Here is a 14,614-nt window from a genome sequence, read left to right on the forward strand (position 1 = left end):
TGCAGTGTTATTTGACTGTTTATGCCTACCTAGCCATATGTTCTATCTGATAGGTGACCGAAGGCTATTTTTATTGAGGTTTGTGTTGCATCTGTACATGGCTCTTGGTTGAGCGAATGAGGCAGAGGTGATTTTATTACGCAGTCAGTGTTTGCAGAAAATTCAAACGAGTTCTAAGTTCAGGTGTGATTACTTCCCTGACCTGAATATATGAATGGCGATGAGGCTGTGCAGCCAGTCAACCATTGGATTTATCTGGAAATGTCAGGAAGGCATTCCTCTACTGAAGGTTGCCAACAGTGCGAACTGCTGAGGCACATAATTTAGCATCAGACGGTGTACTTGGAATACTATTGGTTGGTAGTGTCCATCTTAACTGCCAAGCATGCTTGAATTGTGATCTAAATATTTTCATACATGCTATTTTATCCTGTTTTGTATACATTTACATTTACATTTAAGTCATTTAGCAGACGCTCTTATCCAGAGCGACTTACAAATTGGTGCATTCACCTTATGACATCCAGTGGAACAGCCACTTTACAATAGTGCATCTAAATATTTTAAGGGGGGTGAGAAGGATTACTTTATCCTATCCTAAGTATTCCTTAAAGAGGTGGGGTTTCAGGTGTCTCCGGAAGGTGGTGATTGACTCCGCTGTCCTGGCGTCGTGAGGGAGTTTGTTCCACCATTGGGGAGCCAGAGCAGCGAACAGTTTTGACTGGGCTGAGCGGGAACTGTACTTCCTCAGTGGTAGGGAGACGAGCAGGCCAGAGGTGGATGAACGCAGTGCCCTTATTTGGGTGTAGGGCCTGATCAGAGCCTGGAGGTACTGAGGTGCCGTTCCCCTCACAGCTCCGTAGGCAAGCACCATGGTCTTGTAGCGGATGCGAGCTTCAACTGGAAGCCAGTGGAGAGAGCGGAGGAGCGGGGTGACGTGAGAGAACTTGGGAAGGTTGAACACTAGACGGGCTGCGGCGTTCTGGATGAGTTGTAGGGGTTTAATGGCACAGGCAGGGAGCCCAGCCAACAGCGAGTTGCAGTAATCCAGACGGGAGATGACAAGTGCCTGGATTAGGACCTGCGCCGCTTCCTGTGTGAGGCAGGGTCGTACTCTGCGGATGTTGTAGAGCATGAACCTACAGGAACGTGCCACCGTCTTGATGTTAGTTGAGAACGACAGGGTGTTGTCCAGGATCACACCAAGGTTCTTAGCGCTCTGGGAGGAGGACACAATGGAGTTGTCAACCGTGATGGCGAGATCATGGAACGGGCAGTCCTTCCCGGGAGGAAGAGCAGCTCCGTCTTGCCGAAGTTCAGCTTGAGGTGGTGATCCGTCATCCACACTGATATGTCTGCCAGACATGCAGAGATGCGATTCGCCACCTGGTCATCAGAAGGGGGAAAGGAGAAGATTAATTGTGTGTCGTCTGCATAGCAATGATAGGAGAGACCATGTGAGGTTATGACAGAGCCAAGTGACTTGGTGTATAGCGAGAATAGGAGAGGGCCTAGAACAGAGCCCTGGGGGACACCAGTGGTGAGAGCGCGTGGTGAGGAGACAGATTCTCGCCACGCCACCTGTTAGGAGCGACCAGTCAGGTAGGACGCAATCCAAGCGTGGGCCGCGCCAGAGATGCCCAACTCGGAGAGTATACACATCAGTATTACTGGAGCTCAATTGAAATATGGAGATAGTGTGACAACTAAGTCTGAATTGGTTGACAGGGTGCCTCTGAGGCTGCGTTTACACAGGCAGCCCAAATTCTGATCTTTTTCCAATAATTGGTCTTTACACCAATCAGATCAGCTGTTTTGCCCATAATGGGGCAGCATGTGTAAATGCTGCCAGAGCTTGCCAGATATGGACATGTTGGAGCCTACATGTTGATGAGTAAAACGCTTTAATTTAGTCAGGTGTGGTGGGGGGAATTAGAATCTAATGACCCCGACTGTCTGGGTCTCTATTGTTATTGAGGGCCGTGCCCCTCTGCCTTTGAAGAGATTAGAAGTATGACTCATCTGTGGGGGCATATGCCTAATGGGGGATATTAGTTGCAAATTAAGAGTACCTGGAGGCCTGTTGCTCACATTTCCTAGACAGAATCTAGTCAGCTAACATTTCTTGCTGCCTTGTCTTACCCTTTTAATTTTAGTAATGTTCACCATTACAACCATATTTGAACATGTTACATAGATCACAAGTGCATATTGTAATGTTATTGGAAGTAATTTCTATAATCAACAGCTTACATTATACTTGTAGAAGTGTAGATAAAGTATGACAAGTAATGCAGAACAAATAATTGTTTACTATCAGGTATCAACTATCTTTCCAATTTGAAGAAGACATGAAATCTGAATGCTATCTGGCACATTCACAATCTGGTGTTTGTCAAACTACGTCTGTGCAGCTGTCTAACTGTTAAAATATGCCTCAGGCAGGCACCAGAGAATCACATGTACCTTCTGGAATGTGGAGAATGCTGCCTTTTCAACTGCATGCAAGAGACCGACAATGCCTACAGGAGAATAATTTGAACTGTTTAAATACCTAAAAATGTTGAACCTATGTCTCCTGGGACAATCATTGTTTTTCGTGATGACATGCGTCACATTAAATCAATATCTGAGAGATGGACAATTTTGGCGACCCTCTAAATCGGTGGTATTCAAAGTCTGGGTCACCAAATTAATTTATATATGGGGGAAATTTTGTTTTGAATGCAGCTTAGTACTGTTGCAATTCACCTATCTTCCACATAGGGAAGAAATTGTAGGTGTAGTACAGATGATTTTATGGGACAATATAAGGTGCCTTAGGAAAATATTCAGACCCCTTGACTTTTTCCATATTTTGTTACGTTACAGCCTTATTCTAAAATGTATATATTTTTTAATCCTCAAATCGACAATACCCCATAATGACAAAGCAAAAACAGGTTATTAGAAAAGTTTGCAAATGTATTAAAAATAACATACTGTATTTACTTAAGTATTCAGACCCTTTGACTCGAAATTGAGCTCAAGTGCATCCTGTTTCCATTGAACATCCTTGAGATGTTGCTACGACTTGGAGTCCACCCATGGTAAATTAAATTGACTGGACATGATTTGGAAAGGAGCACACCGGTCTATATAAGGACCCACAGTTGACAGTGCGTGTCAGCAAAAACCAAGCCTTAAGGTCGAAGGAATTGTCCGTAGAGCTCCAAGACAGGACTTTGGGGAAGGGTACAAAAAAAATGTATGCAGCATTGAAGGTCCTCAAGAACAGTGGCCTCTATCATTCTTAAATGGAAGAAGTTTGGGACCACAAATTTCTTAGAGCTGGCCGCCCATCCAAACTGAGCAATCGGGGGAGAAGGACCTTAGTCAGGTTAGTGACCAAGATCCCGATGGTTACTCTGACAGAGCTCCAGAGTTCCTCTTTGGAGATGGTTGTCCTTCTGGAAGGTTCTCCCATCTCTGCAGCACTTCACCAATCGGGCCTTTATGGTAGAGTTACCAGACTGAAGCCACTCTTCAGTAAAAGACACATGTCAGCCCGCTTGGTGTTTGCCAAAAGGCACCTAAAGATTCTATCACCATGAGAAACAAGATTCTCTGGTCTGATGAAACCAAGATTAAACTATTTGGCCTGAATGCCAAGTGTCACATCTGGAGGAAACCTTGCACGGTAAAGCATGGTGGTGGCATCATGCTGTGGGGATGTTTGTCAGTGGCAGGATCGAGGGAAATATGAACGAAGCAAAGTACAGAGAGATCCTTGATGAAAACATGCTCAGGACGTCAGAATGGGGCGAGGGTTAACCTTCCAAATGTGTATATACAGTTGAAGTTGGAAGTTTACATACACCTTAGAAATACATTTAAATTCAGTTTTTCACAATTCCTGACATTTAATCCAAGTAAAAATCCCTTGTTTTAGGTTAGTTAGGCTCATCACTTTATTTTCAGAATGTGAAATGTCAGAATAATAGTAGAGAATTATTTCAGCTTTCATTTATTTTATCACATTCCCAGTGGGTCAGAAGTTTACACACTCAACTAGTACTTGGTAGCATTGCCTTTTAAGTTGTTTAACTTGGGTCAAATGTTTCAGGTAGCCTTCCACTAGCCTCCCACAATAAGTTGGGTGAGTTTTGGCCCATCCTCCTGACAGCTAGTGTAACTGAGTGGGGTTTGTAGGCCTCCTTGCTCGCACACACTTTTAGTTCTGCCCACAACTTTTCTATGGGATTGAGGTTTTGTAGGGCTTTGTGATGGCCACTCCATACCTTGACTTTCATGTCCTTAAGCCACTTTGCAACAACTTTAGAAGTATGCTTGGGGTCATTGTCCATTTGGAAGACCCGTTTGCGACCAAGCTTTAACTTCCTGACTGATGTCTTGAGATGTTGCTTCAATATATCCATGTAATTTTCCTCATGATGCCATTTATTTTGAAGTGCACCAGTCCCTCCTGCAGCAAAGCATCCCCCACAACATGACGCTACCACCCCGTGCTTCACGTTTGGGATGGTGTTCTTCGGCTTGCAAGCCTCCCCCTTTTTAGATGTTCTTTGGGTGGTGGACCATTCTTGAAACAGACGGGAAACTGTTGGGTTTGAAAAACCCAGCAGCGTTGCAGTACTTGACACAAACCGGTGTGCCTAACCCATTCAAAGGCACTTCAATATTTTGTCTTGCCCATTCACGCTCTGAATGAAACACACACAATCCATGTCTCAATTGTATCAAGGCTTAAAATCCTTCTTTAACCTGTCTCCTCCACTTCATCGCCACTGATTGAAGTAGATTTAAAAATGACATCAATAAGGGATCATAGCTTTCACATGGATTCACCTGGTTAGTCTGTCATGGAATGACATGTTTTGTAAACTCAGTGTATACTTCATTGAGTACAATTCTACTCCAATCATCTTGCTAATTTATCACTTGTGCATGTAGAAACATTTCATTGTCATATCAGGATTCTAACCTGACTACAGATGAGACAAACTTCCAAAAATACCATTAACTTCTCAATCAATGATTTGTTCTGGGACCAGGGGGTGGCCAGCTCATTGTAGCAAGTACAGTTTACTGCTCTTGCAAATAACCATTTGCAATATACAGTAGTTCAAATGAAGATGGGCAGTACGGTGCAAAATAATTGGGGGCTTCAAGCTGATGTTCATTAATTCAGCCGAGCAGTTTAGAGGGCACTGCATGTGTTCTCTCCAAACCTGCTGCGTCTTTATCTGCTGAGCGCTGAGAAACCTCACTGTCATCCTCCATTTTCAGGACTGACTCAAGGCAGCTAGCCATCTGCAGTGATGTAACTTACACTTTTAGGGCAAGCATGTCTGACTTTGATATCACTCTCACTTACACTATGATAGAAAGGGTCTTGGGTGTTGTGATCTTACTGTTGTCATCTGTTGGCTAAATTATAAGGACACTTTCCCAATATAAAGCTGATCCGTCCCTGTCCCGCAGACTCTCGTTCGTAACAACAACACGACTGACGGGCTAGAACTCATTAGATAATGAGTTCACACCTGCTGCTGTGCTGCAACCCAAACAACTGGCAGAGCCGAAAGTAGGATTTTCGGCACAACTGTAACGCTTTATAGCCTAAAACCAGGCAGGTATGTCTATGTACCACCTTACATTACACTAAGTATCACACTGTACATGCCTATAACACCAATTTAATATTTTTTATTTTTATTTTTATTTCACCTTTATTTAACCAGGTAGGCTAGTTGAGAACAAGTTCTCATTTGCAACTGCGACCTGGCCAAGATAAAGCATAGCAGTGTGAGCAGACAACACAGAGTTACAATTAACAAGTCAATAACACAGTAAGAAAAAAAGGGGAGTCTATATACATTGTGTGCAAAAGGCATGTGAAGTAGGCGAATAATTACAATTTTGCAGATTAACACTGGAGTGATATATGATCAGATGGTCATGTACAGGTAGAGATATTGGTGTGCAAAAGAGCAGAAAAGTAAATAAATAAAAACAGTATGGGGATGAGGTAGGTAAAAATGGGTGGGCTATTTGCAGATAGACTATGTACAGCTGCAGCGATCAGTTAGCTGCTCAGATAGCAGATGTTTGAAGTTGGTGAGGGAGATAAAAGTCTCCAACTTCAGCGATTTTTGCAATTCGTTCCAGTCACAGGCAGCAGAGAACTGGAACGAAAGGTGGCCAAATGAGGTGTTGGCTTTAGGGATGATCAGTGAGATACACCTGCTGGAGTCTGTGCTATGGATGGGTGTTACCATCGTGACCAGTGAACTGAGATAAGGCGGAGCTTTACCTAGCATGGACTTGTAGATGACCTGGAGCCGGTGGGTCTGGCGACGAATATGTAGCGAGGGCCAGCCGACTAGAGCGTACAAGTCGCAGTGGTGGGTGGTATAAGGTGCTTTAGTGACAAAACGGATGGCACTGTGATAAACTGCATCCAGTTTGCTGAGTAGAGTGTTGGAAGCAATTTTGTAGATGACATCGCCGAAGTCGAGGATCGGTAGGATAGTCAGTTTTACTAGGGTAAGTTTGGCGGCGTGAGTGAAGGAGGCTTTGTTGCGGAATAGAAAGCTGACTCTTGATTTTATTTTCGATTGGAGAGGTTTGATATGAGTCTGGAAGGAGAGTTTACAGTCTAGCCAGACACCTAGGTACTTATAGATTTCCACATATTCAAGGTTGGAACCATCCAGGGTGGTGATCTGGTCAGGCGTGCGGGTGCAGGCAGCGAACGGTTGAAAAGCATGCATTTGGTTTTACTAGCGTTTAAGAGCAGTTGGAGGCCACGGAAGGAGTGTTGTATGGCATTGAAGCTCGTTTGGAGGTTAGATAGCACAGTGTCCAAGGACGGGCCGGAAGTATATAGAATGGTGTCGTCTGCGTAGAGGTGGATCAGGGAATCGCCCGCAGCAAGAGCAACGTCATTGATATATACAGAAAAAAGAGTCGGCCCGAGGATTGAACCCTGTGGCACCCCCATAGAGACTTCGAGAGGACCGGACAGCATGCCCTCCGATTTGACACACTGAATTCTGTCTGCAAAGTAATAGGCAAGACAGTCATCCGAAAAACCGAGGCTACTGAGTCTGCCGATAAGAATATGGTGATTGACCGAGTCGAAAGCCTTTGCAAGGTCGATGAAAACGGCTGCACAGTACTCTTTTATCGATGGAGGTTATGATATCGTTTAGTACCTTGAGCGTGGCTGAGGTGCACCCGTGACCGGCTCGGAAACCAGATTGCACAGCGGAGAAGGTACGGTGGGATTCGAGATGGTCAGTGACCTGTTTGTTGACTTGGCTTTCGAAGACCTTAGATAGGCAGGGCAGGATGGATATAGGTCTGTAACAGTTTGGGTCCAGGGTGTCTCCCCCTTTGAAGAGGGGGATGACTGCGGCAGCTTTCCAGTCCTTGGGGGATCTCAGACGATATGAAAGAGAGGTTGAACAGGCTGGTAATAGTGGTTGTGACAATGGCGGTGGATAGTTTCAGAAATAGAGGGTCCAGATTGTCAAGCCCAGCTGATTTGGCACTCTGACATTTTGGTTGGTTACTTGAACAGCATGGAGGGGACCAAGCAATATTTGGAGTAGCTTACATTGGTATTTTGATATTGGTCCTTTTTCACGCAACTTAGATAAAGTGACTTTCGTAGCAGGTTAGGATATCATTTTCGGTAAACCTAACCTTTTCCTTAACCTCAGTCTACTATCCAACCTGCCACGTTAATTATTCTAACCTGCTGCGTAAGTTCTCCGAACCCTCTACTAAAAAGACACTTCGATATCGAAGTGGCATGAAAAGAGTGTTAACCATTTTGATATGATATTGTGAGAGCAATCGAATCCATTTTCCAAGTCTGCTATTCCAAAATCCCTGGCGTGGCAAGTCGATTCTGGAGTAGCAGAGACATTAACTGCAGCTGATGTGACTTCATGGCAGGCAAGAAGGGCTGACGGCACATTATCCGACTACAACGAAATTTATTTAAAGGGATGCATGTTTTCTTTCTCTTAGAGAAGATGGATACAAATTGTCTAAAGAAGCATACATTGTAAAATATATATCCTTACGCGGTTGAGGCCGAGCTGATTAGAAGCTGAGGTGGATAGCGCACGCAGCAATTTTCTTTGCGTAATTCGCAGCAAGAATTCAGATTTGACTGACAGAAGAGACTATACGCATTATGCGTAGGAAACCATTTCAAACATTTCCTGGATCTTATTTCGGCGTTGAGAATACGAAAGATATTTATTACTAACCCGTGTTCTATCGCTGTGAATATCAGTGACGACAGATGATCACATTCCCCTCCCGAACATCACAGAGGCTATCAGGCTAATGGTAGCCGCTGTGAAGAACTAGAGTAACCAAACCCCGAGGATTTCAGAGTTGGAATAGAATGCTGCTCTATCAAAATGTATTACATTCAACGGATGACAAGGTCCAAAACAAATCTACAGCTAACTTTCAGCGCTGATATGACTGTCCGAGAACTGACACAAAATACAGGTGCAAACTGATCAGCTGGTTTGTTGAAATGACTTGGTCAGCGCTGACGCTGTCTGATGATGGATAAAACTGCATAGCCAAATGCCATTTTACTTTGCGTCGACTTGACGTTTGGAGCTGCAACACATTGGGTCAGTTGTCTAGCAAGAAGTTCGGATGAAAGTAAACATCTGGTGCAATGTTAAGCTACATGGTGCGAAGCGTAATGTACTATTCGTGCTAAAGCGTATGGGTCCTGCGTACTCAAGCTCCCGACTCCCACACAAAAAGGATTCTCTGTGCTGCTGGGGGTGCAGTGCAGTCAGTAGCTGTCACAGCTCCACATCTGGCTACTGGCTGTCTAGTTAACTAGCTAATTAGGTAGCTAACTGTATCAAAGTCTGTGGTCTCTCTGTTGGGTAGCTAATTATACAGGAATTAGTTCCTGTATCATTCGAGAGAAAGATTGCTTTGTGAAATCACTTCGGTGGTTATCGTGTTCCGAAGAGGAGGCCTGTATTTTGGACTATATCTGAGATCAATCGAAACATTTGAAGTGGTCCAGTGCTGTCTTCTAAAAGAAAACACTTAAGGATTTTGCGTAAGGCACGTATTTTTTAAAGGCAGAGTTAGGGTGACATTGCGGTCTCTTTATATCGAATATAACGTCGCCCGACAAAAAAGGGAAAGTGGGGCATTGTCCATCGTACGTATTAACGCAGTGGGATTTTTACGTCTGGTCCGCGTTTCCACCCACCCCTCCCGCGTTGACGGTGATGGGTCGGAAGCGGTGTGTCGGTGCAGATTGTTCCAAGATGGCGGCTGGGTGCTGCGGGGTGAAGAAGCAGAAGCTGTCGGGATCCCCCGGGTCTGGGGGTCCTGGCGGGGTGGGGGCGGGTAACGGGGTGGTAGGGACCGGACATTGTGGCTCGGACTTGGGGATTGGTTCCTCCTCGACTGTGGTGGCAGGGAACATGAATCGAGTGAACGGCCTGGGGGGTCCTGGGGGTAGTAGTAGTAGTAGCAGCACCACCAACGCATTGTCCCCAGCCCCAGGAGGCTACAACTCAACTGGCATCTCCCCGAATCTTAGCCCGGGATGTGGTTCGGGAAGTGGAGGCAGGAAGATGGTTGTTTCAGCGGAGATGTGTTGCTTCTGTTTCGACGTGCTTTATTGCCACCTGTATGGATACCAACCTCCCCGAACACCCAGGTTTACAAACGATCCCTAGTAAGTTCTATTATTATGTTGTTAGCCAGCTAGCTTGGTAGTTAACTACCGGTGCTATTGTGAACATTATTATCGACTGTCTAGTTAAGATGGCTAGTAGTGTATCTAATGTTCTTAGCTAGCCAGCCAGTTACATCCGATAACGAATCAATTACAATGTGGCAGTTTAATAACACAGTCTGTTTTTTTAATTATGCAACGTTGGGAAGTTAATATATTGCTGCTGCTACTTGGATAAGTTATTTTCACTAGGTGGTGTGGTACTCATGGATGCTAGCTAACGTCTGCTAGCTAGCTCAACAAAGAAAAAAAGTAGCTAGTTAGCATTAATGGATAAGTTAGCTTGGTAGACAGGAAGGGCGAGCGTTGCAACTTCCCAGTTGAGAAAGTTTGGAAAACCCCACGCAGCGCGTGGTGTGTTTGTCACTTTATCTATTTTTTTGAAAATGAAGCTGCTAGATTCTATTCCGCCATCTAACATGGAGCTCTGGAACGTTGATAGCGAACTTGTTTGTTAGCTATATGGCTAGCGCGCTAGTTGCCGCTGTCTGAGTAGCCAGCATTCAGGTTAGCCAGCTAGCACACCTCAGCCAGGGAAACGTTAAAGGGGCCATCTGCAGTTGCTTTGTACATTTTTGGACTAATACAATAATTATGTACCCATTGATTCCTGAAGAATATAACTTAGAAAAGCCGTATGAGCTTAGTTCAACTGTCATACCTCACAAGAACCCAAAATATAAGTTGTTTTACGGCAATGTTTGTAAACAAAGTCAATCTAAACTAACACTGTATGGCCACAAAACATGGTTAAACCTATAAATGTGTTATCATTGATGGTCAGACCTTTTATCAATAGCTGTCTATGAATTTGAGTGGTTATATTTATCCAGCCCCATCCCTCATATTTTATTAACCCTATCAGTCCTGAGACCCCAGCAAATATTTGATTTTCATTTATCTCTATGTCCAGCCCATGTATTACATGTTTCTTCCTTCAGGACAACAAGTATAACACAAAAAAAATGTATTTATAAGAATGCTGTAAGTACATAAATTGTTTGTTCACAGGGACATGAATATAAAACTAGTCAGTGACAACTGTGTGGAGTTTGCGACAGCAACTATGTTGGTTTATAGAGCTCGCCAGCTTGCAGTTATAAAACCTGGAAATGAGTTACCTCTGGTTCGTACAGCCATCCCTATGGGATAAATGAACGGCGAATGAATAGGGTTTTGTAATAACCTCAAACCTTATTTTCAATATTTAACACAGGCTTAGGAGGTCTCATACGTATTGCTCTGAGACAATAGCACTTTTCCTGTGATTTCCTTTCCTGTGATTTCCATCTTCTATGTAGATTAACTCCTAACCTTCTAATGACTGTTGTGTAGCTCGTAGAGCAAAACATTTGTGTGTTTGTGGCAGTCTCTGCTTTTCATAGATATCTTTTAATAGTTCATAGTTCAAATCATTTGAACTTTACAGCCATTTTTGTAAAAAAGACCCGGCACAGGGCCCCTTTCGGGATCTGCCCTTTTCTCACTAACACAGCTCAAGCTCAGCCCCTGTTAATCACACAGGCTAATGGTTGGTATCTATGGATGCAGAAGAAATGGACTAATCCAATGTTACCCATAAGTCTTTAGCTTAAACACACAATGTTTAAAAGGGGTTAGAATTCCAACACTTTGCGGTGGGACTCATTGGGTTAAACGAAACGGGCGGGGAGTATGGTTGGTTTGTTATCGTTTAAACTGCAGATTTCCGCTTTAAGAAATTGGCTTGCTAGCTAGTTCAACTGGACACTAGCTGTGGTAGTTCGCTTAAAGTGAGTAACAAAGCCAGTAACTCATGCCAACAGATGTTTTATTTTGTTAGATTGGGGATACCGTTACTTTATTTGTGAAACTGCTGACAATGAACCCTGGAGCAAGCTGTTGTACTCTCATGCAAAACATAATTATTTTCTAAAAGGTCTTTTTCCACATATGTTTTAAGTTAAAACCTCAAAGTAGAAATTGACTGTAGGTAGATTTGGCAACCCCAGAGATTTTATTCAAAACTCATAGAAAATGTGAACCACGTGCATGCACTAGGGCTGGGAATTGCCAGGGACCTCAAGATATCACAATACCTAGGTGCTGATAGGATGTGTATTGCATTTTATTTTTATTGTGTTGCTAAAATGTGTTTTATAGTGACATTTTATCAATACTGTACATTGCTATACTGTACATTGCTTGTTTACAAAGACATAACACAAACAATGGATTAATAGCCTACAACCGTTGTTTTGGGTTATGATAGTGCAATACAGTTGTCCTAAACTCAAGGCATAAGGTAGGCTAGCTATTTAAAAATATTGCCTAGTCAGACCATTATTACTGTTCCAGCTGGCCGATAAGCATTTTATTTGGTAGGTACTATTAACCGTAGCACAGAGAATTTTCAACCAACCTTTTTACTTGGTGACACTTTCTCAATTACTGACTTGGAAGACAAAATACATCTAATGCCATATTTTTCCATGACTTATGAAATCTGAGTGAGTGATGAACAAATACAATGGGGGTCCCTGGAGGTCAGGGCCTCTAGGCCTTGGGTGCTCGGTCAGTAATTCAGCCATGATTACTACAAGGTTTAGATCGCTGGCTAGACTAACTTACCTAGTCATCTATAAAATGTTAGCTGATATGGGATAACTGAGTGACTGACATAACAAGAGGAGAATTGCTGATGCACAACAACATTTCAAAATTACAGGTTTGGTGCTCAAACATATTTTCTTTGTGGTGTGGGGACCGTGGTGTTCCTGGCCCCAGTTTAGCCTACACACTTAGGCCTACGTTATTGGGGCGGAAGGTAGCCTTGCAGTTAAGAGTGTTTGGCCTGTAACCGAAAGGTCCCTGGTTGGAATCCCCGTGCTGGAAAGGTGGAAAAATCTTCCTTTCTGCCCTGAGCAATGACGTCAATGCCCAGCAACAATTTCTTCCCAGGCGCTGATGATGTCAATTTAAGGCATCATCTCTCTGATTTGAGGGGTTGGGTTAAATGCGGAAGACATGTTTTGGTTGGATGTATTTAGTCGTTACACTGATTTAGGTATCCTTTTCCCTTCTATTGTCATCAGTTATTACTTCCAACCTAATAGCCAGTGTGGCTTTAGGGGGCTGTTGTCATGGTGGCCTTGCTCACAGTAAACATTGAGATGCTATTTTTATTGCGATGTGAATGTACTTTTCTCCTCTAAGGCTGTTAAAATGGTAATTGGCCATTACAGATAACTCAGATGTATTCTCTGCATACTAGTGTGCAAGATCATATTTTAGCAGATAAGTCATTTTCAAATCAAATATGTCTGAGCTGCCTTTTTGCAGTTTAAATGTGTTGGGACGAATACATTCTGCTATGGTAATATATGAATAAAGGATAGGATATTGTGGTCGGATCACCATCCCAAATAATACCTTAGTCACTGTGATAATTTTGTATCTTGTGACATTTTGTTTCTTATATGTCCTGCTAGTCAAAAAACGGGTTTGACAACTTTCGCACAAAACCCCAAATGGCCCCCAAATCATTGATGCATTGCAGCATTGTTGCTACCATATACATTTCACGGTGATTCTGTCTACACTCTGTTAACTAGAATATTAGCGCTGCTGTGCCGTCATTTGAAAGTGTCCTATGTATTTCTAGATGTTTGAAACTTCATAAATGGGGGGCCTGGAGACAAACTATCGATGCCATTATTTCAACATTGTTTTCTTCTTTTATAGAACATCCAGACATCAACATGCAGCTCAAAACATTGTTATGCGTCAAGTCTTTTTAAAATATATTTTTTATTATGGCAAATGCTGTGCGCCTACACTGCCTTCAGAAAGTATTCCAACCCCTGGACTTTTCCCACATTTTGTTACGTTACAGCCTTATTCGAAAATGTATTACATTGTTTTTCCTTATCACTCTACACACAATACTTTCCAAATGCACTGTAGATACAGGTTTCTGCATCCCACCTTTTATCATCATTCCTTTTGGAAATTGCCTGGCGTTTCTATAGATATGCAAGGGAAAGAGTACATATTTATCTCTCCTCTCCCTCTCACACAAATGCATACGCCGGACCACATGAAAGTATATGCCATTTTTGTCATGTTGGATAGAGGAGTAGAGCAATTGGTTGACAGTTGGACACGTGATCCCATTTCTCAGTTTACAAGCACAGGGATTTCTTGAGAGGTCTAGTGTGTGTGTGTGTGTGTGTGTGTGTGTGTGTGTGTGTGTGTATACACATGCATACATACTTACATACATATTAGTGAGAGTATCCGGGTTGCTATTGGTCTATTGAGTTGAAGGGTATTTTCCCTTGATTCTGAAGTCCAGTTTTCAGCTCGTGTGTAACGCTATAACCAACATCTTGTGTATGTTGTCATGCTCTGTATTCACCCAAGCACGATGAAGAATAGTCTGAATCAGTATGTTCTTTGAGTGTGACATGAAGCAGCTAATGCTCAGGGCCATGGGGATAATGCACTGTAATCCGTTGATCTGTCGGATGCCCACTGTCTCTGGATTTTGAGGTCAAAGGAAAGGGGACTGAAAATCCAAGCATGGAGTGGTAGATGGTTGGGGTTGGAGGAGGTTGGAAACCCAGCTTTTTATTGTATTTTCCTTCAAAGGGAAATTCCCCCGTGAAATGATTATTTTATATCCAGTTCCACTGTTCTGGAAAGACTCAACAAAACCCGAACAAAAATCCACTTGTGTATATAGCATTAGGAACTGTTCTTTCCATGACAGACTGACCAGGTGAACGCTATGATCCTTTATTGATGTCACTTGTTAAATCCACA

At 43.1% G+C, this 14,614-nt stretch overlaps 1 protein-coding gene across 1 annotated transcript in view; it reads left to right on the forward strand.

Moving 5' to 3' along the window:
• The first annotated feature begins 8,958 nt into the window (after positions 1-8,958).
• The window catches only part of LOC124007808 (AMME syndrome candidate gene 1 protein-like), a 36,377-nt gene continuing 30,721 nt past the window's right edge, over positions 8,959-14,614 (forward strand). The window contains exon 1 of the mRNA XM_046318586.1: positions 8,959-9,748. Coding sequence (XP_046174542.1) covers positions 9,294-9,748 — 455 coding nt within the window. The 5' untranslated portion in view covers positions 8,959-9,293. The remainder of the gene's footprint in view (positions 9,749-14,614) is intronic.

This window comes from Oncorhynchus gorbuscha, linkage group LG02, assembly GCF_021184085.1.
Source record: "Oncorhynchus gorbuscha isolate QuinsamMale2020 ecotype Even-year linkage group LG02, OgorEven_v1.0, whole genome shotgun sequence".
NCBI classification, from domain to species: Eukaryota; Metazoa; Chordata; class Actinopteri; order Salmoniformes; family Salmonidae; genus Oncorhynchus; species Oncorhynchus gorbuscha.